Source organism: Lethenteron reissneri, chromosome 28, assembly GCF_015708825.2.
Source record: "Lethenteron reissneri isolate LAM-NWPU_2019-01 chromosome 28, ASM1570882v1, whole genome shotgun sequence".
Lineage (NCBI taxonomy): Eukaryota > Metazoa > Chordata > Hyperoartia > Petromyzontiformes > Petromyzontidae > Lethenteron > Lethenteron reissneri.
In genome coordinates, this window is record NC_083806.1 from 6,824,632 (window position 1) to 6,849,541 (window position 24,910).

Sequence of the window (24,910 nt, forward strand, 5' to 3'; positions counted from 1 at the left end):
TGCGCTGCCTCGCGTTACGTTTCATGGGGTCGGGTGGCAGTGAGTGGGGGGGGGCTAGGAAAAACAACAAAGCTCCCCCGTGTAGCCTTCACAGACTGTTGGGGCAAGTGCTGTTAGCTAACACAAAAAAAAATAAAGCTCCCCCGTGTAGCCTTCACAGACTGTTGGGGCAAGTGCTGTTAGCTAACACAAACAAAAAATAAAGCTCCCCCGTGTAGCCTTCACAGACTGTTGGGGCAAGTGCTGTTAGCTAACACAAACAAAAAATAAAGCTCCCCGTGTAGCCTTCACAGACTGTTGGGGCAAGTGCTGTTAGCTAACACAAACAAAAAAGAAAACTCCCCCGTGTAGCCTTCACAGACTGTTGGGGCAAGTGCTGTTAGCTAACACAAACAAAAAATAAAGCTCCCCCGTGTAGCCTTCACAGACTGTAGGGGCAAGTGCTGTTAGTGAGCACCTATGAAAGCCGGCATGGCACACGAGGGGGTGGGTTGACAACACCACGCCCGGCCGCCTTTGTCTCCTCCAGTAGCGATGTTTTTACACGCCGCACCAGGTACTCCTTTGAGGCCGAGTCGACCTAGGAGAGGCCCAGGACTGGTACAGATAATCGTCATCGGTGTTGGCCGTGAGCTGGAATCGAACTCGGCCTCAAATGAGTACCTGGTGTGCAATGTGTAAACATCGCCACTCAGGGAGACAAAGGCGGCCGGGCGTGATGTTGTCCACCCACCCCCTCGCATGCCGCAGTACCGGCCTTCGTTTGGTAGCTTGTCGCTAACAGCACTTGCCCCAACGGAACGCTATCCGGGTTGGGAGGGATCTTTACCTTTGAACCTTTGTCGCGATCTCTAATCATGTGGCATCGTGACGATGTTACCTGTGTAGTAAGTTGATGAGGAGACGATGAGGCAGTTGAGACACACTGTTTATTAACTCCGGGACAGATACAATAGTTGAAGGGGTATCGGCCCCTTCACCCGTACTATGGGAAACCCACCCTAGTACTAAGCCCTCTGTCCTGTCCCCCAGTCCTCCTCTACTGGGCTACGGGAGGCTGACTGATCTGGCCCTGGCAAGCACAGATCTCGGCACCAGCTAACCAGCCTTGCCCTGATAAGGGCAGCGGTCTGGAAGCCTTTGGGCCGCGCCACTGGCTTACCCGGCTCGGCCCTTATAAGGACGGCGAGACCGGGGAGTCCCAGGGCCTAATCTCCGAGTCTTGGATCTTCACTGGTCAGCTTCGTGTCGAACTGCCTCGAGCTCTTTGGGTTCCACCTTTTATAGGGATCGCCTCCGAGGGCTGGGGGCGTGGGCAATAACTGATGCGGACGTCGGTGTGACCCCCCGTGTATGTGAGTGCCGACAGCCCTGTGTTTGTTGTCCGCCGTTTCTCCCGTAATAACCCCTACATCACCCCCCCCTGTACAGCTCGCAGCCGTCCCGGCTGCAACAATCCCTGAACCCCCAAGAATAAAGATTAACACCGTCAATACACGTGTGCCTCGTAACAGTAACAATAACAAGAACAAGCGTAACATCAACCGATGGTTCCCTAAAAAAAAAAAAAACCCCCACCCGGAACCGCAACACATATACAGAACGGTATAACAGCACATGCAATCAGCATATCGCGATCACACGCGTACATTGAAGCACAATAGCAAGCAAATCTGCAGGCGACCAACACACCATCAATCCCGTCGTAACTTTTCAACCACAACACAGTTATTCCCTCTCATGCAACGACCGCATCGCACACAGCACCTCGCAGCATAATACAGCCGAAAAAAAAAATTTTTTTTTTCAATTAAGCCCATCGCGCACGGTGACCCACGAGATGGTACAGCACAGGATACCCGACGCTCCCACGTTAATAATTAACTTTACCATCAAGATAACAACTCCACGCAGCAGCGCACACACTCCCTTTGAAACTCAGCAACCACAGCAGACTCTCCGTCCATTCCCAACACACGCACACACTTACATGGACAGCAAGCAACAAGCAGATAGCGTGGTCATCGTTATCACACACACATACAACCATTAAAAAAAACATATATACAATGAGCGGGTTCCGCAGCAACGGAACACGCGCGGAAAGCTAATCATAACAACCGGCGCGTTTTGGCGCGAGTCCGTGCAGCGGGCCCGTCACAAGGGGCCGGCTTGTATGAGTCGGTGGCAGGTGTCGCATCAGCAGGTGCCTGGTCGTCCGGTTTCCCGGACGTGCCAGCGCCGCCCCCCACGGGGGAGGCTGGCAGCCCAGAGGGCTTCAGTCCTGGGGCTCCTGAAGACGGGACAGTCATTAGTGGATCAGAGGCTGGCATCGATCCCGCCCCCCCGGAGTCAGAGGACTCCCCACATGTTCGGCCGTTTACGTGGGAGGAAGCGTGCGGAACAAAAAATGGCTTTAACCGTGAAGGGTGCACAAACCACCGACGCTTCCCCCACTTAATGCGCACACATTGAGGCCGCACAACCTGCACAATTTCAACGGGGCCCCTCCATGGTCGCAACAACTTAGCCGAGGTGGCCAATGGCACCTGAGGGCAGTGCAACCATGCTCGGTCGCCCGGGTGCCATTCGTGCGTGTGAGTCCGGCGCGACCGCAATCTCTCGTTTTGTTTCTGGCGAGAGTCAGAGTTTTGCATGGCCGCCTGCCGTGCCTCCGCCAAGTGAAGGATGTTAAATTTAACATGGTCGGCGATTTTCGACTTAGCATGAGGCGCGGCAATCGTCAGCTGAGTCGCGACAGGCGGGTCAACCTCGCGACCATACATCAAAAAAAATGGCGAGAGCCCGGTCGCCGCGTGAGGAGCCATCCTGTATGCCGCCAGGACTCCCCCGATCCGTAGATCCCAATCGTTTTGGGACTCAGATACCTGGTGGGATAGCATGGACGTAAGAGTCCTATGCAAGCGTTCCACCATCCCATCCGTTTGTGGATGGTAAGGCGAGGTACGAACTTTCTTTGTACCCAGAAGGCCACATACCTCGTGTAAAAGGGTACTAGTGAAATTCTTTCCCTGATCGGTCAACAACCGTTCCGGAGCGCCTTTGTCGAGGACGTAGCCCTGAACAAAAGCCTCCGCAACGGCCGCTGCGGACTGGTTGGCGAGGGGCCAAGCCATAGGCCATCGCGTGAAATATTCCACGCCAACCAGCAGGTACTTATTACCCCTCGGCGTGGAAGGAAACGGTCCCAAAATATCAAGGGCGACCAGCTCATTAACCCGGGTGACCGAAATGGACTGGAGCGGTGGACTGGCTCCCTTCGCCGGCGGCTTCCGTTGTGCACACTGGGTACAGGACCGCAGCAGATCGTCCACGTCTCTTGCCATGCCCGGCCAAAAGTAATTAAGCTGGAGCATGGCAAGTGTTTTGAGGGTACCCAGGTGCAGGAGCCGTTCATGAGCAGCCCATACAGCCCTACCCCTCAACGTGGAAGGCACCACCAGCCTGTGACGGCGGATCGTCCCGTCCCAATGCATGAGTAAGCCCTGGCACCACCCCCATGAGTCAACGCCCGACTTCCCTTGACCTGATCCTTCCGCGCGACGTCGTAGCGCCAGGAGGGTCGCATCCTCCATTTGGAGGCGACCCCACTCAGTACTTGACAAGCCAAGTAGGGAATCACTCCCACCCTCTGAAATAGGACCAGCGTCCGAAGGAGTATCAACTGCGGCCGCAAGAACCCGATCCCGGCCGTCACTTGCCGATTTGCAACGGCCCGAACCCAAGAAACAAGTGCAATCCGGGGCGATCGGCAGGCGTGATAGGGCATCGGCGTTGGTGTGGCGAATCCCCTTTCGGTAAGTTGTCTCAAAATCGAAATCCTGCATGATCTCGAGCCATCGGGACAACTGCCCCGATGGCTGGTTAATTCGTAGGGCATACTGCAACGCTGCATGATCTGTACGGACGGTGAAATGCCGGCCGTACAGATATGGCCGGTACTGTTGGATAAAGAACACGATAGCCAACAGTTCGCGGCGGGTGACGCAGTACCGCTGCTCGGCCGGGGACAGTACTCTACTACCATAAGCCACAACGCGCTCCACGCCACCCACAATTTGTGACAGCACGCCTCCAATCCCGGTATTGCTTGCGTCCGTGTCGAGCACGAACGGCATGGAAAAATCGGGGTAGCTTAACGGCGGGGCCCCCACCAGGGCATCCCGAAGAGAGACAAAAGCGGCGTTCTCCACCGGCCCCCAATGAAATTTGACCCCTTTTGACGTCAAGGCATGTAGTGGCTTAGCGATGGAAGCAAAGTCCGCAACAAACCGGCGGTAATATGAAGCAAAGCCGATGAAGCTTCTAACCTCCCCCACCGAGGTGGGAATAGGCCAGGAGCTGACACAACGCGTTTTGGCGGGATCGGTTGAGATACCTGACCGGCCGACGATGTGACCCAAATATTTAACAGATTCGCGCAGCAAATGGCACTTTTGTGGCTTGAATTTCAAATTAGCAGCGCGCATTTTGAGAAAGACGGCCCGAAGCCTATCAAGGTGTTCCTCGAACGTCTTACTGAATACGATAACGTCATCCAGGTAAATCAAACACACCTCCCATTGCAAGCCAGCGAGGACCAATTCCATCAGGCGCTGGAACGTCGCGGGAGCAGAGTGTAATCCCATGGGTAAGCGAATGAATTGGAAGAGGCCGTGCGGCGTTCGGAAAGCTGTTTTGGGCCTAGATTCGTCGTCCAAGGGAAGTTGCCAAAATCCTGAGAGCAAATCCAAAGTGGAAAAGAATCGCGATCCCGCGAGGGCATCCAGCGATTCGTCCATTCGAGGAAGCGGATAAGCATCGGCCACCGAGATCTTATTTAATCGCCGGAAATCAACGCAGAACCTTAGGGACCCGTCGTGCTTTTTGACCAACACTATGGGTGCACCCCAAGGGCTGGTCGAGGGAGAAATGATGTCCGATTTCAACATGTCATCTACAGCCGATTTGACATGATCCTTTTCGGCGGGACTTAACCGAAAAGGATTTTGGCGGATAGGAGCGTTGTCACCGGTGTCAATATGGTGGCGTAGCAATTTGGTACATCCGATATCGTATTTGTGTTTACTGAAGACGTCGGAAAATTCTCGCAATAAGGCGCGTAATCTAGCACGTTGTGCGTCAGACAGGTCAGGTGACTCAGCACACAACGCATCCAGCCAAACCTCGTCAGCGTCTGAGGCTAATCGCGTTTGAGAATCGGTGGCCACCTGGCCAATGATCGGCGTTTCCGCAGGTACCGGAACCGCATGTGCGAACACGGTACCTTGCGAAACCACTGCCGTCCGTGTCCCGACATTGAGGACCGCGATAAACGGGTCCCCATCCCCTTTAACAATAGTCTGGGCCGTCACCAGATCTGGCCCACTCACCCCGGCTCTAGATGGTCCCAAAATAACGCCCCGGTCAGACTCCTTTATCGAACGGTCGACGCAAGCGCAGGGGTACCAACATCTGTGCCCCCGGGGGTATACGCACCGTCCGAGCAACAAGCGCCTGTACCGCAGCACAGGCAACACGCACGGCAGGGGTGGCAGGTAGGAACGTCATACGTCGGCCCGATGGAAGCTCGATGCATTGCTGGTCAATCAGAATTTTGATGGGCAATTTGGCCAAAAAGTCTGTCCCCAACAGGCACGGAATAGCCAGCGAGGAGGAGACGAACACCGGGCCAGATAGTTTAATGTCCCCTATCGAAATTTGCGCTCGAATTTGACCGATAATACCCAACGAGCCCCCATTCGCAGCGTAAAACGGTATATCGACAGGGAGCAACGGGCGACTCTGAACGGGCAGGATATTATAAATCAAATCTGAAATGATAGTTGCCGAAGCTCCTGTATCGACCAATAGCCATACCTCCACCCCGTCAATATGCCCCGCGACAACGGACGACCCCGCTGATGCAGCCACAACTCGGTGAGCCAACTCGGACCATTGGCCCGGTTGGAGCGCCCTCCCCGACATGCCGCGACCCGACGCACCAGCACCCAACCCCCGAGAATTGTGTATCGGACCATGTGATAGGAAAGTGGGTGTGTGTGCAGGCCGAACATGTGGGGTGCCATGACTTGCCCGAGGATGTTGCGAAGGCTTGTGAGGAGGGCCGTCCGCAGCTCCAGGTCTCGCACCGCGCTGTCGAGGAGCCCGGCATCCGGACGCCACGTGGCCCCGGATGCCACAATTATAGCAGACGACGAGCGTTCCAGAGGACTTGGGCTGGTCTCGGTGGCTTGGAACGTCCCGAGCCGGTCGCTCGGCAGATCGCCATCCTGCAGAACGATCCGCAGCGAAGGCTCCCTCCATTCCAGAAGAGGTTGCCGCCATGGTGTGTCGTGCAGCAGCTTTGTTCGCCTTCCTCCGCTGGGAGATGAGATTGGCGTGAATGTGCCTTGCAGCCCGCAGTGATGACATATCCGCATCGTCCTGTGCTAAGATGGTGAAGTCCAGATCGTCAGCCAGCAGCAAAATTTTCTCGGCCACCATCGCATCGATCCCCTCTTCATCCATACGCGGGAAAGCGTCTTTCGCCAATGACAGCAGGGCCGTGCGATAAGCGAGTGGCGATTCCTTATCACCCTTCTGCCGTTCATAGAAGAGCTGGCGACAATCGGAGGGCGGCCCATAAACGGTGGCCAGCAGCTGCAGCGCCGACTGAATGGTGGAGCGTGCCGACTTGGGTGCAGCAGTGAGGGTGCCCAGGGCGTCGCCGTCCAATAACGCCGGGAGAGCACACAGCGCCTCGTTGTCCGACCAGCCTGCCATCTCTTGGTGGGCCAAGAACCGGCGCTGGAACCCCCCCCCAATCGCCGTCGCTTGCAACAAATACCTGCAGGGCCGGCAGGCGTTGCTGGAATGTCGGCTCCGTCTCCGATCCTCTTGCAGCGTCTCTTGCAGCATCCGTAGCGCGTCCCCGTACTGTATGGTCGGTGCTGGCGTCAGCTGGTGGTGACGTTTCAACCCCTGATAGGCCGCCACCGCGACCCGCCTCCGCCGATGACGTGGCGGCTGCTGGCTGGGCACCGTCTCCCGCGTGACGAGCTGGGACTCCTCCCTCCGCCCCTACTGTCTTCGTGGCGGGATTTTCGAGTCGCCCCGCTGTTGTAAAGGCGGGAGTTTCTGGCGGGCGTTGTCCATCTTCCCGCCGCGTCGCTCCTCCCGGCCCCAGGCGAGTTATTTGTTCCAGCATAGCGGCCGCTGCATACAAGAGCTCCGCCAGCCGCGAGTGAGCCAACGCCAACTCGTCAGTCGACGTCCCGGCCCTCTCCGACGACCCCGCCGATGTCGGAGCCGGCAGCAGTTGTGCAGGTACGTCGGCGGCGATGTCTTGCACTGCCCCTCCCTCGTCGTCATCCTCTCCTGGGTCTTGGGCACGAGTCTTCCGTCTCGTATCCATGCTTGGACCACTTCCAACACCAGATGTAGTAAGTTGATGAGGAGACGATGAGGAAGTTGAGACACACTGTTTATTAACTCCGGGACAGATACAATAGTTGAAGGGGTATCGGCCCCTTCACCCGTACTATGGGAAACCCACCCTAGTACTAAGCCCTCTGTCCTGTCCCCCAGTCCTCCTCTACTGGGCTACGGGAGGCTGACTGATCTGGCCCTGGCAAGCACAGATCTCGGCACCAGCTAACCAGCCTTGCCCTGATAAGGGCAGCGGTCTGGAAGCTCTTGGGCCGCGCCACTGGCTTACCCGGCTCGGCCCTTATAAGGACGGCGAGACCGGGGAGTCCCAGGGCCTAATCTCCGAGTCTTGGATCTTCACTGGTCAGCTTCGTGTCGAACTGCCTCGAGCTCTTTGGGTTCCACCTTTTATAGGGATCGCCTCCGAGGGCTGGGGGCGTGGGCAATAACTGATGCGGACGTCGGTGTGACCCCCCGTGTATGTGAGTGCCGACAGCCCTGTGTTTGTTGTCCGCCGTTTCTCCCGTAATAACCCCTACACCTGTGTGTGTGCGTCCTGTGCGGTGCCTGCCAGTGCGCGTGCGTGGTCAACCCAGCCTGGTGTGCGATGTGTAAACATCGCCGCTCGGGGAGACAAAGGCGGCCGGCGGGTCTGTGCTGGCCACCCACCCCCCTCCGTGCTCTGCCGGCCTTCGTCTGCGCTCGTTGACAGCCCTTGCCCCAACAGAGGGCAACACGGGGGGGTGGGGGTTGTCATCTTCACCCTTTAGTCGCCGTCTCTCACCAGGTGGCATCGTGACGATGGAAGACCTGGAGCGGTACCAGGCAGAGCTCGTGCTGGAGCCGCTGCGGACCGAGCTGGACGACTACGTCATCTTCACCCCCCCGGCCCCCTCCAGCGGCCCCGTGCTCACCCTCATCCTCAACATTCTCGCCGGTGAGCCTCCACCGTCGACCTCCCCCCCCCCCCCCCCCCAGAAACGTGCTTTTAATATTATAACTTTTTTTGTTTGTTAGACGAGTATTATACATTTTTTGGCCGCTATAAATTTGCATAATGACAAGCCACTTTGTTGAGCTATCATTTGTGGGCCAGGTCGCTTCTGAAAAATACGTTAATCAGCTCAGTGGGCTTTACCTGGTAAGATGAAAAAAAAGTATATTTTTATTTGTAGCTTTGTAAAGTTATTCGTTGTTGTTGTAACATTCTGACCCGCCCCTACTGGACATCAGTGAACCAGAGCTTTGAAGCTCATCGGATTCCTCCTGCAGTATGAATAAATATTCGCACTCCTGCCTTCTCCTGGTGAGCCAGGTTCATGGCATCTCCTCGACACTAACGCAGGGGGAGTCAGCTCACGTGGCGGTGCTAGGTGGGGATTGATACATCGCACAACTGAGAGATGGCAACAGCTTGGGGAGGCTTTCATCCAGCAGCGGATAGATCATTTCACGACGACGACGACGATGACGACAATCCCATATCGAGCGCCTCTCGTCTCTGCGCTCCAGGCTACAAGATGACGCCGCAGAGCCTGGGCGAGGAGCAGAAGTCCCTCACCTACCACCGCATCGTCGAGGCGTTCAAGTTCGCCTACGCCAAGCGCACCGAGCTGGGCGACCCCAACTTCGTCAACCTCACCGACGTACGGACCTCCGAGCCGGCCCACAACCCCTCGCTCGCTCGCTCGTTCGTTTGCTCGCCCACTCGTTCGCTCGTGCGCGCAAGCACTCGCGAGCGACCTAAATAATCGGACGTTGTAAAAACACGTTAGGAGCGTCTTCTTGGTTCTTTCGGTAAAGTCACGTAGAAGGGAAATAATAAAATAATTAAAATAAAACGTAATAAATAATTCTCACGACGTTTCGGCCACAATGCAAGCAGCCGTCCTCAGGTGCGATGTATCAATCACCTGAGGACGGCTGCTTGCGTTGTGGCCCGAAACGTCGTGAGAATTATTTTGTTTTATTTTTATTATTTTATTATTTCCCTTCTACGTCACTTTACCGAAAGAACCAAGAAGATGAATCCCTGCAGTCACGAAAGCTTTAAAACGTTCGGAGCGATCGGATCGATCCATCTCTCCCTGTCACGTCTCTTCCCCCCGTCCCCGGCGTCGCATCAGCTGATGAAGAACGTCACGTCGAAGGACTTTGCCGAAGCGCTGCGGCAGAAGATCTGGGACAACGCGACGCACGGCGTGGAGTACTACGAGCCGACGTTCTACGTGCCGGACGACAGCGGCACGGCGCACCTGTCGGTGGTGGGGCCTGACGGCAGCGCCGTCTCCGTGACCAGCACCATCAACTTCTAGTGAGAGGGCGCCGCACGGCCACGGCCGGAGGAATTCTTTTCCCATGTTTTTATTTTGACCAGGCAAGGCCCACTGAGCTAGCTAGTTATTTTTCAGAAGCGACCTGGCTGCCACAAATGATAGCCCAACGAAAGTGGCTTGTCGCGTGGACATTTGCAGCAGCCAAATACTTTGAACGCGTGCTGATGTTGATTCTAAACGTCGAGGGAAAAACCTGGAGGGCCTGGAGAGAAATCCACGCGACCACGGGGAGAACTTGCAAACTCCAAATTTGCAGGCGTCAGGGACGCGATCCGACCCACAACCTCCTGTGTACCAGGCAAGACAGTTAACATATCAGCACCATAGCGATCAGTTCCTGGAAATCTAAAACTCTTAAACTATTTACAGAATTGACCTCCCACCCAACCCCCCCCCCCCCCCCTCGTGGGAGTTAAAGGGGTTTTTTTTGTTGTTGTTGTTTTATTCTTAGGTGTTTTCGGTAAAGTCACGTAGGTAAAACAGCAAAATTAATAAAATAATAAAATAAAATAAAGATCACGACGTTTCGGAGGCAACACAAGTCTCCGTCATCAGGTGGGACAGTCACAGCCAGATTAGCTGCATCAAGTGAGGCAATGATTCAAGATGTAATCCCTTAAAAGCGAGTTGAGGGGGGGAGGAGAGGGGGGGGCTCATCAGAATATGGTAGCCAATGAATGGAAAGTATCGGGAGAGAGGGGCCAAAAAAGGGTGGGCGACGGCGTGGAAGCGATTGTGCGCAAGCGACACACTGCTGCCCACGCCAACGCATTGGACAGAGAGGGGGGAGGGGGAGGTCTGATACACATGATAGAAAAGAAAAGAAAATGCGTATGTTTATACCAATGCTGGCTGAACAATGAAGAGATTACTGACGGAGACTTGTGTTGCCCCCGAAACGTCGTGATCTTTATTTTATTTTATTATTTTATTAATTTTGATGTTTTACCTACGTGACTTTACCGAAAACACCTAAGAATATGATTCCTTGCAGTCACGAAAGCTTCAAGTCTAGAATTGTTGTTGTTTGTTGTTGTTTTTGACCAAATACGACTGCTTCAGATGTCGCTCGCTACTCACGTTCGCCGTGGCTGTGGGAATCGAACTCATGTGCCCGGGTTCATAGTGCAGTGTCCCAACCGCTGCGTCGCCACTTCCCCCCCCCCTCCTCTCCTGCCCCTTGCCCTAAACATATACACAGCGCATATAGAATTACATATATATAGGGCAAATAAATGAAAGTATGTTGAACTTCTCTTGCACCGTAATAGTCAACCGTGCTACTCAGAGGTGCGGGGGATGGGGGAAGGATAACAAACAAACCGCCAAAAGCAGTTCTAAAGGAATGAATTTTCAATCGAGATGATTTAAAAATGCATGGCCCCGGTAGCTTCCTAATATCGGAAGTAGAACGGCCGCAGAATCGTATCTGAAAGCGCGCGATGCGGTGACCGTCATTGTTCGATGGCCAGCCAAAAACTGCTGCTGCGAGGATGACCGGACTTCGCGTGATGATGGTTTACGATCCTTGACGAGATCAAACAAGGTTAGCCATGGCTGGAAATTGCACTCATGTACCCGGGTTCATAGGGCAGTGTCCTCACCTCTGTGTCGTCACTTCCCTCCCCTCCCTCTCCTGCCCCTTGCCCTGTATAGAGTCAAATATAAATATAGGGTAAATAAATGCGTGGAGTGTCTCCCTCTTTCTTCGGTAATTTCCCCCTCTATCTGCCTGCCACTTGAATCATGCGAATAATAGCTGGGTGGGTTGCACCGCTGCCATTTTTCGCGCCGATTCTTTTCACCGTCGCCGTTGAGCGTCGTCCCTCGTCGCTTTCGCGCCTTCGCCGACGCCGCTTCAGAATCTGCCGCGCTACGGCGAGATTTTCGCCCGCGACCGTCGATCGCGGCCGACCGGGCGGGTTTTCTCCGGTCCGCCTCATCGCTCCGTCCGTTTCTTTCTTTTCATTCCCCCCGCAGCTTCGGCTCCAAGGTGCGGTCCCCCTCCACCGGAATCATTTTCAACAACGAGATGGACGACTTCTCCTCGCCGCACATCGTCAACGGCTTCGGGGTGCCCCCATCGCCGGCGAACTTCATCAGGCCCGGTGAGGATCAGAATCGGAATCATCGGAATATTTATTTAGAACAGGAGGAGGAATCCGATAGGCTATAAAGCTCTTTTTCGCAGATGTCCAGTAGGTGCACGGGGTAAGAACGTCACAACAAGAAATGAGATAAAAACACGATAGCGGTGCAAGTGACAGGAAAGTCAAACAAATCACCCAAGAACTTACAAATGAAACTAAACCATCCCCATTCTCCCAGGCAAAGGCCACGGAGCCGCTCGTTCCAACGATGGTGCCCCTTGAACTTTCTTTCGTAACCGCACGTAGCCAACCAGGACCTCCTTCGCCACCACGTGTTGCAACAACAAGAGCACTTGGGTTCTTCCAAGTCTGGCCTGTTGTGTGTGTGTGTACGCGTGCCGAGGTCTCGCATTTGTTGTCCTTCCCCCGCCCCGCACCTCCGATTACCACGGTTAACTACGTAAGGTGCGAAAGAAGTTCAGCATACATACGGGCTGTAGTCCGTGAACTCAGTGGAGAGACACTGGCCCATCATCCCTAACAGATCGATAAAACAACTACCCTACCACTTTGTTCGGAAGTCAGTCGGGAGAATTTCCACCAACGGTTCAGGACCGCCAGTGCGGACGACCTTGGAACGAGGTTTGTTTTTAGTGTGGGGACGCAATTTGAGTGAAAATATATCTGTTAAAATAAATAAATAAATAAATATCCCCAACCTTTTCCCTATGCCCCGTGAGTCATCTTATTATATATTTGTAGAGTGCCGTAGTTCAAGGCGGTTTATATAGTTTAAAGGGCGGTGACAAAAACAAAGAGTGCCTTCGATGGCAAGCGGCGTGCAAGGGCTAAGGAACGAGTGAGCGTAACAGAGGTCACGTGGGGGTCACGAAAGTGCTGTAGAGGAGGGACGGGAAGGAGTGGAGGGGTGAGGGGTGGGAAGGCCTTACGCGCATACTTCACCACGCGTCTCTGTACGATGACGACGATGATGATGGGTGATCATACCTGTTCCTCGTGTGCCCCCCCCCACGCCACCAGGCTATAGAATTCACTTCCCCTGGGACGCGCTTCAAATCGCGCCTAAAGACGCAACTTCTTTTTAAGGGCGCTTTCTATTCCGTGAATCATTTTGCTTTTTGGGGTTGGATCGGATTGCTGTGAGCCTGCGTGTGTGTGTGGGGAGTGTGTCTCCTACAGTCGCTTTGCTGACCTCCGGGTATAAAAGGCGCTAAACAAGTGTACATTATTATATTAAGTTAGTATTATCATTTGCTACACGGCAGACATTGCTGCCAACTAGCAACGGGTGGGTCAGAACTTTCCACAGTTTTGCGTCTCGTTAACCTCGTACAGAGGCCGCTGGTCCCCATTCCGTCTCGTGGCTGTCGCCGTTAAAACAACCCGGTGAACCGAGTTCGATACCCGCTCACGGCCAACACCGGTGATGATAATATGAACCGGTAGTGTGCCTCCATCCCTAGGTCGACTCAGCCTCAAATGAGTATCTGGTGCGGTGTGTAAACATCGTCACTGGGGAGACACTGCGGTCCGGCGTGGTGCTGGCCACCCTCGTGTGCCGTGCCGGCCTTCATAGGTGTAACTCGCGAACGGCACTTGCCCCAACAGTGTGTTAAGGCTACACGAGAGACCCGTTGCCTTTGTGGATCTCTGCGTGCAGGGAAGAGGCCGCTGTCGTCCATGTGCCCAACGCTGATTGTCGACAAACAGAGCCGGGTGAAGCTGATCGTGGGAGCGTCCGGAGGCACCAAGATCACCACCGGCACAGCGCTGGTGAGTGAGAGAGAGAGAGTGAGAGCTGGTAAGTGGGTGGGCAAGAGAGAGAAAGAGAGAGAAAGAGAGCGGGCAGGTCAGTTGGTGAGTGGGTCTGCGTGTGTAAGCGAGTAGGAAAGCGTGTGTCCAAGTGAGGTGGTTGAGTGAGTGGGTGGGTGTGTGGTTGAGTTGGTGAAGCGGGTGAGTGAATCGGTGAGCAGGTATCATGCGAGCCAAATGCAAATGTTTTTGAGTTGATAAATATTTTTGTTTGGTGGGAGGGGTGGGTGGAGAGTGGGGAGGGGGCAGGTGGTGGGGGAGGGCAGTGAAATAAATAATTTAACACATTCATTAACTTGACAAATGTCTTTTTAAGACAATGAACATCTGAAAACAAGGGAGGGCAAAGATTCAGCTGGCAAAGCCACGTCGCTGTAGGCCGATGGCGTCCAAGGGCCCCGGGTTTACCGGTCAGGTCAGCCCACCACGCGTAGCTCCGCCAGCGATGACCCTGCCCCATCTCTTGCCGAGTCCGGCTTGGGGTCATTCGTCGGTGGCGAATGACCCCAAGCCTCCCGCCACCGGCGCTACGTGACCGCCGTGGGCTATCGCGAGCCGTTCGTATTAGCCGGGGGCTCGCTATGATTCACCCCCCCTCCCCCCCTGCTATCGCTCGAACCGCGTACCAGGTCATCGCGAACGCGCTGTGGTTCGGCATGGACGTGGTGGGCTCGGTCGAGCACAAGAGGCTTCACAACCAGCTGATGCCCAACGTCACGGAGGTCGAGAAAGGGTTCGACGAGGTGAGAGACTGCCGCGAGCGCGATCCCGGCACCGAGTGACCCTCACAATTGCCCTAGCCACATGAACCACACTAGCCCTATCACTAACCCTAGCCAAGATAACAAACCAAACCCTCACAATTGCCCTAGCCACATGAACCACACTAGCCCAACCACTAACCCTCGCCACACGAGGCAACCAGACTCTCGGATGTGGCACGTAGAGCTCACGGCGGCTAAAGTCAGCCGCACGTCGCGCGCCTGTCGATTGACTTGGCTAAAAAAACATTCCCACCCATCCGCGAAAAGAGAATCCATGAGCCATGGCGATGGTTTGCTCACGGTTTGGCTGCTGGAGGAGGAGACCTGGATCATTGACAAGCCAGCTCATGTCCATCTCAGCCGAAAATATTGCGGTTGCCACACCTTGGAGGGATCGTTGGGGCTCATTGCTGCTGCTGCTGCTGCTGCTACCACAACCATCGCCACAGCTCAAGTGGCCGAACGGTAGCGCATTAGCTGCCGCTCGTTGCAGAGCTTCGCGGTTCGAGCCCAGTGTCCGCCCTGGTTAATACTGCGGGTTGAATCGACCGTAAAACATGCGGGCCGTCTGCTTCGCGGTGGATGTCAAAGATGCCGTGACGTTGTTCTCCAGAGGGTCGGCCACGTGTGCCCGTGTCATATCACGGTTAAAATTTTGCATATTAGAAAAAAAAAATACTTGCGCATTTCTTCAGTGTGTAAAGCCACAGAATAATTAATAATAACATTTAAATTTGTAAAGCGCCACGCGGAATTCGCTCACTCCCGTAGAGAACGACTCAGAGGCGTGAGGAACTGCAGACGAGCAGGAAGGCACCCAAGCTCTGAGGTGTTATCGGTCAACTAATGAGTGTTTACATTTTGGAGAAAATCAGAGGACCTGGAGAAAACCGGCGCGTGCGAGGGCGAGACACTCGATCCCATACAGACGGAGTCCCACGTGGAGTCCACATTGTCGCTGTACTGCCTCCTCCTGGCGAGCCAGGGTATAGCACCTCCTTGACTCTCACAGGGAGGGAGTTTCGCAACATCTATCAACCCTCGCCTCCACAGTGCCCGGCTTACATCGCTCCCGACTGTGAAACCCACTGCTGACTATACTGTACTCACCTGCGAGACACTGCGCCCTTCGTGACACCGCGTGAATGACTTTGCAGGTTGTGGCGAGCGGACTGCAGCAGAGGAACCAGGACCTTGAGTGGACAGACTCAGCCGGATCCGTGGTGCAAGCCATCCTGCGCGATGGCAACTACTGGACGGCCCAGTCGGACTCCCGCAAAGGGGGCTACCCAGCAGGATTCTAGGCAGACACAAACAAAGCCAGATGCAAACCAGATACTAGCCAGATACGAGCAAGATGCAAGGTGGATGCAAGCCAGATATACCAGATGAATAGAAGCCAAATGCAAGGTGGATGCAAGCCGGGATATGAACCAGATGTAAGCCGGATGCAAGTCGGATCCAAGTTGGATCACAACCGGATACTAGCCGGATTCACCATGGATGCGAGGCCAATATAAACACATTCCTGCGGAGGGAGCTGGTAGGAACGTTGGGTTGCTCGGTCAATGGCCAGGGTCAACGGCGGTGTGGTGTATTCCGCAAATATGCCCGACTGTGAGGGCGGGCACAAGCCGGCGTGAGTAGGTTAAACGTTGAGTTGTATAAGGGCACCATGGGGTGACCAGCCCCTCCCCACCCCTCCCACCCTCCCCACCCTCCCCACCCAGCCCCACCCTCCCCACCCACCCAGCCCCTCCCTCCCCACCCAGCCCCTCCCTAGACGACGGACACAATAATCCCCTGTTGGCTTGTGTAACCTGGCCGTTCCTACCAGTAAAACAGAAACTATCCACATATTAGTCAGGTGTAAGGTAGATACAAATCAGATGTTATCCATATACAATGTGGATGCTAAACAAATAAAATCCAGATTGAAGTCAGATGCACAGCAGATACAAGCCAGGGACCAACACAAATGCAAGCCGGAATCAACGGGAGTTATGAAGCGAAAGACAAAGGGGGTCCCAGGAGGTGCCAATGAGATCACTGCAGGAGCCGGGACAGCGTGGACACGGTCCCTCGCGGCCGAAGGAGGCGGCGGTGAGCAGCAGGACTCAGGGCAATCGGCACGTGGCCAGGGGCATGTGCCGCCTGGCTGGGCCCTATGGAGCTGGTAAGCCCATCGCTGTGTGGATTACTGGCCACATGCACTCCAGATGCTAGCCAATAATAGAATAGCTGAACACTGACCAGGTGCTCGCCAGGATAGCAGCCAAATAACAAGGCAGATACGATGCAGGTGATAACCACGAGGTAGCCAGTTATTGCCTGGACATTATCTGGATACAGCTGTAGACCAGACAGATACTAGTAGTTATAAGACAGACAGATAGTACAAGTCCGGGTTTGACGCGCTAGGAGGAGATGCGTTCCTGAAAAGTGCTACGTTAAGCGAAAAAAATTACCCAAAAATAATGCGACGATAAAGGTCGGCGAGATACGATGGACACACAGACAGAGTGAGATGGCGGGACCAATCACTGAGGGTACGCCGCCGCGTTCCTCGATCATTCCGCCTACTGTATCCGCAACTCAAGAAAGTAGTTCGCCGTTGACCGCTCAGAAACCGCGTTATAACGGTTGCGCGTTCAGCGTTATGTTGTGTGAACACCGCGCGTTAAGCGAGGAGCTACCGTACTCCGGACAGTAGCTGGGTGACCGCTAAAAACGAGTAGGCAGATAACCGTCACAAGACAGAGAGATACAGCAAAGGGTGACACGGTGGCGAGTTGTTAACTAACTCGCCAGGTATACAGGAGGTCGGGGGTTCGATTCTGACCCTGGCGCCTGCTGTATATTTGGAGTTTGCGTGTTTCTCTCTCTCTCCCCGTGGTCGCGTGGACTTTTCTCCAGGTCCCTCCGGCTTTTCCCTCCACATTTAAAATCAACGTGCGGAGTAAATTTCCACGCGATAAGCCACTTTGTTGAGCTGCCATCTGTGGGCCAGGTCGCTTCCGTAAAAGAGCTACGTAGCTCAGTGGGCCTTACGTGGTAAAATAAAAAATATAGTTTAGTTTGTAATATGATAATAGGCTTTTCCCCTTTTTTTCTGGCAACAAAACAGGTGTTAAGATGCCAAAAGGCGTCCTCTGGTCTAACACCGTTTGAGACGAGGCTCAAAAGAAAGCTGTCTCTGGTTTGGACCAATAAGTTTCAAAGACAATGCATATATTATCAGAGTATGTTTTTTGTTTGCATTCCGACCACAAGCATTGTGGTTAATGCAGGCATGATTCCTTGTAAAAGGTTTCAGTTTGGTGTTTTAACATCTTAACACCTATATTCTTGGTTCTTTCGGTAAAGTCACGTAGAAGGGAAATAATAAAATAATATAAATATAAAACAATAAAAATTCTCACGACGTTTCGACTGCAACACAAGCAATCATCATCAGGTGTGAAATCCAGAATACGAATCCCTGCAGTCACGAAAGCTTTAAATCAAACTCTTAACACCTGTTTTGTTGCCAGAAAAAAGGGGAAAAACCTAATTCTCATATTTTGGTACTGGCAAAGGAGGTCCCATGATGTAGTTTGTAATAGTTTATGTCCGTCACCGACGAAGCACACGTGTGGGGCCTCGGCACGACATCGCTCGTTGCAGATGAGGTTCAAAGATGACTAAGGGACCAGCGCCAACAAAGTTCATGGGCGGTGGAGGTGCAGAGGGTGACAGCGCCAATGAAGCCCCCGGAGGACCAACTATGGGAGCTGTGGGGGGGGGGGGGTTGCAGGACCAAGGACTCATTGACATCGGCGAGTGTGGCTTGTGAATATTTTCCACCGCGCCACTGGGTTGGGTGTCGGCGTATACGAATGAACCCATCGGTAGCTCAAGTCACACACACAACACTTGCTCGCTCCGCTTGTCAACCAACTAGAGTGGACGACTCGGAGAGAGAGGCTCACAGCGGCCAGACCAACATTGATTTGAAACTAGCGGGCGGTTTACAATGGGGGAGTGGGCTCACATCCCAGAAGGCATTGAACGCAAAGTAATTAGTCTTCCAAGTCCACAATCAACGTTTTTGGGTTAGATCGCGTTATTTATAAATGTGTCGTAACCCTTCACCACAAGACAGGGCTAATCAGCAAAGAAAGTGTCACGGTGACAAAAGATAAATAGTTCACTGCTTTAGCGCACCTGTGTGTTGAAGCGTGAAACCACAACATTTACAAAAAAAATATTTGAGTACGACGTTTCGCTGGTAATTGCATCCAGCATCATCGGGCAATTCGCCAGAATGGTGAGGCTCTGCTCTTGCTCCCGGTCTTAAATAGAGCAGCAGCAGGGTGACGTCATCATTTAACTCATCAGGTGGAGGGTTACGACACATTTATAAATAACGCGATCTAACCCAAAAACGTTGATTATGAATAATATTGGTCGCGAAAGCCTACGTGTTAAACAGTCTTCCAAGTCTTTGCAAATAGGATGCACGCCACTGTAATTGCAATGTTCATTACGTCAATCAGTGTCTTAATTCAGCGTTGTAATCGTCGCAGTCCACTGCTGCTGTGGAAAGAAAGCCTCGTGTTTAATAACATTCGAGTTATTTAACGGTGAAAAGAAACTACCCTGACATTGAACGTTTCGACGACGTGTTTGTTTAAAAGAAAAAGAATTTATGCCAGAGAGAGGGAGGGCGTGCGTATTGTGGTCGTATGCCAACATCTATTAAATGCTGTGATTCCTTTGCGACCGGGACTGAACTACCCGCCAAGTCTAAATATGTATAGCCGTTTAGTTTTAACGCAGTTTTTTTTTACTCCTGAAATAATAATAATAACACATTTTACACCACCGCTTGCAATTAAAGCACACGATGATCCGGTTAACGGCAGTATGTGGAAATGCCATTACCGTATTCTCCAGAAAATAAGAGGCCATTTCCACCCCCACCCATGTATTTTACATGGGTGGAACAAACCCGATTTTTCCAGCGGCAGGCATCGGGTTTTTTCTTTAATACAATTAAACCCGATTTCGGGGAATTAAAAGCTGGTTTAATGAATACGAAACTCTGATCCAAGGCTTAGGCTGCTTCCTCGTCGGTGCTGCTATCGTACTCGGGGGGCCGTCGGGCACGGGATAGTCGTAGAATGCGGCGGGCAGGTTGGTCTTGATGAACACGAGCTTCTCCACAATCGTGGGCGCCAGTGAGTTCATGAGCTTGGAATATTGATGAAGCCCATCGTTGAGAAGTTCCGCTCGGATGCCGCAGTTAGAACCAATTAAACCGGATTTCTCCCAATCTCAGATGATCGGGTTTAATATAAAAAGACAATTAATCCCGATTGTAAAAAATCCGACTGTGCCACCCTTGGGATTTTAAAGCGAAGGCTCTGGCGTGTGTGTGTGTCAGTGCGGTGTGGGGAGCGGTAGTGTAGCGGTTAGCGCGCTGCGCTACCCGGGTTCGATTCCCGCTCACGGCCAACACCAGGGACGATTATCTTGAGTCTTAAAGTCACTTTATTGTCAAGTGTGTTACATGCATGACATACAACACAGATGAAATTACAGTCCTCTCTCTTGGTCCCACGGTGCAACCAAGCAATTAAAAAATTAATCACAATTAACAGACATAAATAAACAATAAACAATCGGCGATCAACACAAGATAAATAATCTAAAATGTAATAGACTTAAATAAACAACAGTCAAGAATTTTTTAAATGTAAAATATTATTTAAATAAAGTATTTAAAGAAATAAGATATTTAAACCAGTGTGATAGTGCGATGTAGTGCAATGTGCAGTCCAGAGATCAGGATGTACGAGTGAATATGTGTTTGGGGGTTCGGGTCAGGGGGCAAAGGGGGGTGGATGGGCAGAGGGGGGGAGTGATGGTAGAGCAGGGAGGGAGTTGAGTCCTGGGCCTCCCCTAGGTCGACTCAGCCTCTAATTAGTGACTGGTGCGGTGTGTAATAAACATCGCCACTGGGGAGACAAAGACGGCCGGGCGTGGTGTTGGCTGCCTACCCCCTCGAGTGCCGTTCCGGCCTTTATAAGTGTTCGCTAACAGCACTTGCCCCGACAGTCTGTTAAGGCTACACGGGGGATCTTTGTCTTTGTGGATTGCGTCTGACAATCCGGAGGTGTCTCGTTTTTTTATAATCTGGAGAAAGCGGTAAAAAGCACGTGGGAATTTGTAGTCGTGTATTATATTATGGTTGTGTCGATGATCGTATCAAATTGCCCATTCAAAAGTAGTATATATTGTGCCAGCTCCCGTGGCGCGCAATGCCAAGGCAAATGCGAATTGGTCTGCACTAATTCGTAAGTGACCACTTCATTTGCTTAAAGGGTCGAGCTGGGGTTGCGAGCGAAGGTTTGTGCGCTCACGGAACTGCGAAGCTTTAAACGAATGCCACGCGAAGGGGGGTCTGTGTGACCTGGCGGACAGGGTTTACCGTCATCATGAGCCGTGATCTCTCCGCTGCTGGATGAGGGCCGCTCCATGCCATCACGATCCTACGATACAATCCGTCTCGCTCCTACGCGTGAACTGATCTCATCACAGTGTCCATGCCAATACTAATGTATAATTTATAATTCTTGTCAAATATAAAATCCTAGATAAGATAGGGGGGGGGGGGGAATATCACCTCACCACGTGTCCCAGTTGAGCCTGCCAGAAATGTTGTTATCGTCACTCCTGAATAATTGCAAGATTTAGTTCGTGTGGTCACGGTTGTGCAACGTAGCAACAAGCGCTTCGTGGGAATGCTGTAGGATGCCACCGTGCAATGATTGTGGCAAACGCAAACGGACCAAAGACGCGTGTTGGGAGTAAATGATGCGCCGCGTTCGGAAAATTGCCAAAAGACATTGTGTGCACAATGGAAATTGTCGTCTTCCTTAAAGATGAACCGAAGTCTGGACAGACAGCTCGAGGAGTCGAGACCCAATGGAGAACTTGCACAGGCGTAGGGACTCGCCGTGACGTGCAGCTGAATAAGCCGCCCCGCAGCGTGAAGCGAAACGTCGGACATCGTGTGGAGATCGCGTGGAGACGTCAGACGTGGGTCACCGCCAGTGTGCGCTGCGGTCACGATGACGGTCGCGTTGTTGTTCTTTATAAGAAAATCGCTCTGAGAACGTCACGAACCATCACTCGTGTGATACGTGCGTATTGCGTGTGGTGGTGGTGCCTACACGTGGCTATGACACGTGACGTACGATGTTTAACAACAACAACCCGTCAGCACGCTCGCAGTCGCGGTGTCAAAGAGTGGCCCACGACGACTGCGTGTGAGTGCACATCTCAAGGTTCCTGTTGTTTAGGAAGAGCGAGAGACAGAGAGAGAAAATAATACTTATATTTTCACGTGTAAACGTTTTCGCCAATGGGGAAATATACATGCACAGTATTTTTCAACAAAATCGATTTCCGAGTTGTTCTTTTTCTGCCTTGCCAGCTGGTTACAAAATAATAATAATAATTGACAATCTCTTCTTGTGAATCCACTGACGGATGAGACCTACTCACACACAAAGTCCACATCTACCAAAACGTCGACGACTACCACGTGACGGCCTCGATCCACACGCCGTCGATTGGGTTTTTTTTATTTAGGGCCCCTTTATAACATATGCTACAGGCCCCCCACTAGCTGATCACATCAGTAAATAAAAAATCCATAATAGAGGTGTTTGCGTTAGATCGCGTATATATAAATGCGTCGTTAAACCCGCCACCACCCGACACAGCCAATTAGTAAGGTTTGTCACGTAAACAGAACGTGCCCATTCGTTACTAGTACAGCGCACCGGTGTGTTGGAGAGTAAACCCACGACATTTACAATTCGAGTCCGACGTTTCATCAGTTTTTACAACCAGCATCATCAGGCAGACAGCCAGAGCTGTGGCGAAATCCTCCTGCCTCGGTCTTAAATAAAGGGATAAATGCTATATCGATTACTGCTGTCATATGGATGGACTTGTCCCCTACCATAGCAATGTGGAATTTTTCCACTAACGGCTGAGGGCTGTAAACAGGAGATGAATATTGCCTCTGGTAATTTAAGCACGCAATTACTTACGTCTTTAGTTGCTGTATTACTCAATTGCTCCACCAGATGGCAGTATAATACCGCCGTGAAAGGTACGATACAACAGCAACCAAACGCAACCCAAGTGGCAGTGATTTAACCGCAGTACCTGTGTCCATAGGCCTGATGCATTTTGTAACATCGTGGGGCAGGGTGAGGTTGACCCTGCTGGGTGCTGGGGCTGCGATGTCTGAAATATTGGAAGAAGTTGCCAGACGCTGTGAGTGGTTGGCTGATGTGCCACCGGGTGTTGAAATGCGCAGAGCGATTCAGAGCACGAGACCGGATAAATCGTTATAAAGAGAGAACTGTTGAGCGGGTGGGTGGCGATTATGCACTTACACCACATTTTCTGTCCGTCTGCTACGGCAGAGGCGTACGAAGTTTCAAGAGGACCGACATCCCTGCTTCATTGACCTGGTTGAGGCCTATGATGCCACTTTGAGGCCAGAGCTCTGGGTTATTCTTCATGCGTTCTGTGTCTCTGGCAAAGTTGTTTGTGGGGAGACTTAGCCATTTCCTTTTCAGCTTGGGGTGCGGCAAGAATGCTCTCTGGCGCCTACACTATTTAACATATTTTTGAGCACATAGTTCAAGCTGTCCGTGGTTTTACCAGAGGAATTTCCATCTGGTACAGACACAATCGGAGGCTGATCAATACCCAGGTGCGGTCAAGGGATGATTCCCTACATGCTCATGACCTGGCAATTGCAAAATTGAGACTCACCTGCTGAAGCTGGAGCGTGCCACGAGGAGATGGGTCCTTAACCATCAACCTCATCAAAAACAATGCACGAGCCTAGGCATCTTCTTATGCCATCAAATACCACAACCCTCTTTACTCTCCGTGACCAATGGGAGAGTTTTGAAAAGCGTGGAGGAGTGTGCTTATGACTACAGTTTGGCAGTAGGGGTCTCTCACGCCTCCACCAAGCGAAGCTGCGTTGGCTGGGTCATGTCGCACCGCATGCCCAGCCACCGCATGCCTAAGCAGCTTTTGTTTGGCCGCACAGAGGGGGCTAATCGGATGCAGCACTGGCTAGAGACGTGGGCAGACGCGGTACAGGAGGATGTGGAGCCAAACGGACTTGCCAATGACCAGGGGTGTTGACATCGGCCTCGGTGGGGGAAGCTCGTGAAGGAAGCTACTGGGCAATTGGAGACAGTCACGCTCCATCAACAAAGGAGGGCAGAGGAGTGACGCACACAACAACGAGCGGATTGCCGGGTGGATAAAGCACAGCAATTGTCATTGGGGAGCACAGGCGGTGCATCTGTCAATCATCTCAGTTGTTCAACCTATGACGTGGGTGTATATCCCGTGACCTGTCAGCAAACTTTCAACACTTCACATAGTCTCAAAAGTGGAGTGAGGGAAAACAGTATTGACTTAAAGCTTTCGTGACTGCAGGAATTTAAATTCTTTGGGTCTTTCGGTAAAGCCACGTAGATGGTATATTATTTTTTTCTATCTACGTGGCTTTACCGAAAGACCCAAAGAATAATACAGTCTGTTGTAAATCCACTGCTGGTTGAGGGCGCTATGTATAAAGATCCAATATTAAAGTATTTGAAGGAATAGGCGAGACTCTGGCTCTTATAATAAAGAAAATCAACACGTTAGTGTCTCAGCCATTGAGCCTTGAGTTGAGTCAGACCTGTTAAATAAATTCTGCCAATTATTTACCCAGGAAAAAATAATTATTTACCCAGGAAAATAATTGCCACAATAATGTTGTATATTACTATAAATGATAGTTCATAAAAACAACAGTGAATAATTGGATACACAGTGGTCATTATTGGTTTGTTACTCTGAACCTTATTCTTAGGTTTTTTTCGGTAAAGTCACGTAGGTAAAACATCAAAATTAATAAAAATAAAATAAAATAAAGATCACGACGTTTCGGAGGCAACACAAGTCTCCGTCATCAGGTGGGACCGTCAGCCCCCCCCTCCCTCCCGATACGTTCCATTCATTGGCTACCACATTCTGATGAGCCCCCCCTCTCCTCCCCCCTCAACTCGCTTTTAAGGGATTACATCTTGAATCATTGCCTCACTTGATGCAGCTAATCTGGCTGTGACGGTCCCACCTGATGACGGAGACTTGTGTTGCCTCCGAAACGTCGTGATCTTTATTTTATTTTTATTACTTTTGATGTTTTACCTACGTGACTTTACCGAAAAAACCTAAGAATATGAATCATTGCAGTCACGAAAGCTTCAAATCTAGAAATACTCTGAACCTCTTCGGATACTATGAAACTTTCAATCGGTGCATATATTTCGCCATGACGTATATGGACCAGAAACACGAAACACTTGCGACGAAAATG

General features: G+C 52.1%; 1 protein-coding gene across 2 annotated transcripts in view; it reads left to right on the plus strand.

Moving 5' to 3' along the window:
• Positions 1 to 23,916, plus strand: part of LOC133348885 (glutathione hydrolase 1 proenzyme-like) — a 42,778-nt gene extending 18,862 nt beyond the window's left edge. For both annotated transcript variants that reach the window (XM_061561968.1, XM_061561967.1), the window contains exons 7-13: positions 8,219 to 8,368; positions 8,944 to 9,077; positions 9,558 to 9,745; positions 11,748 to 11,875; positions 13,539 to 13,651; positions 14,320 to 14,433; positions 15,612 to 23,916. In XM_061561968.1, the coding sequence (XP_061417952.1) occupies positions 8,219 to 8,368; positions 8,944 to 9,077; positions 9,558 to 9,745; positions 11,748 to 11,875; positions 13,539 to 13,651; positions 14,320 to 14,433; positions 15,612 to 15,758 (974 nt within the window). In that variant the 3' untranslated portion in view covers positions 15,759 to 23,916. The remainder of the gene's footprint in view (positions 1 to 8,218; positions 8,369 to 8,943; positions 9,078 to 9,557; positions 9,746 to 11,747; positions 11,876 to 13,538; positions 13,652 to 14,319; positions 14,434 to 15,611) is intronic.
• Positions 23,917 to 24,910: the final 994 nt, after the last annotated feature.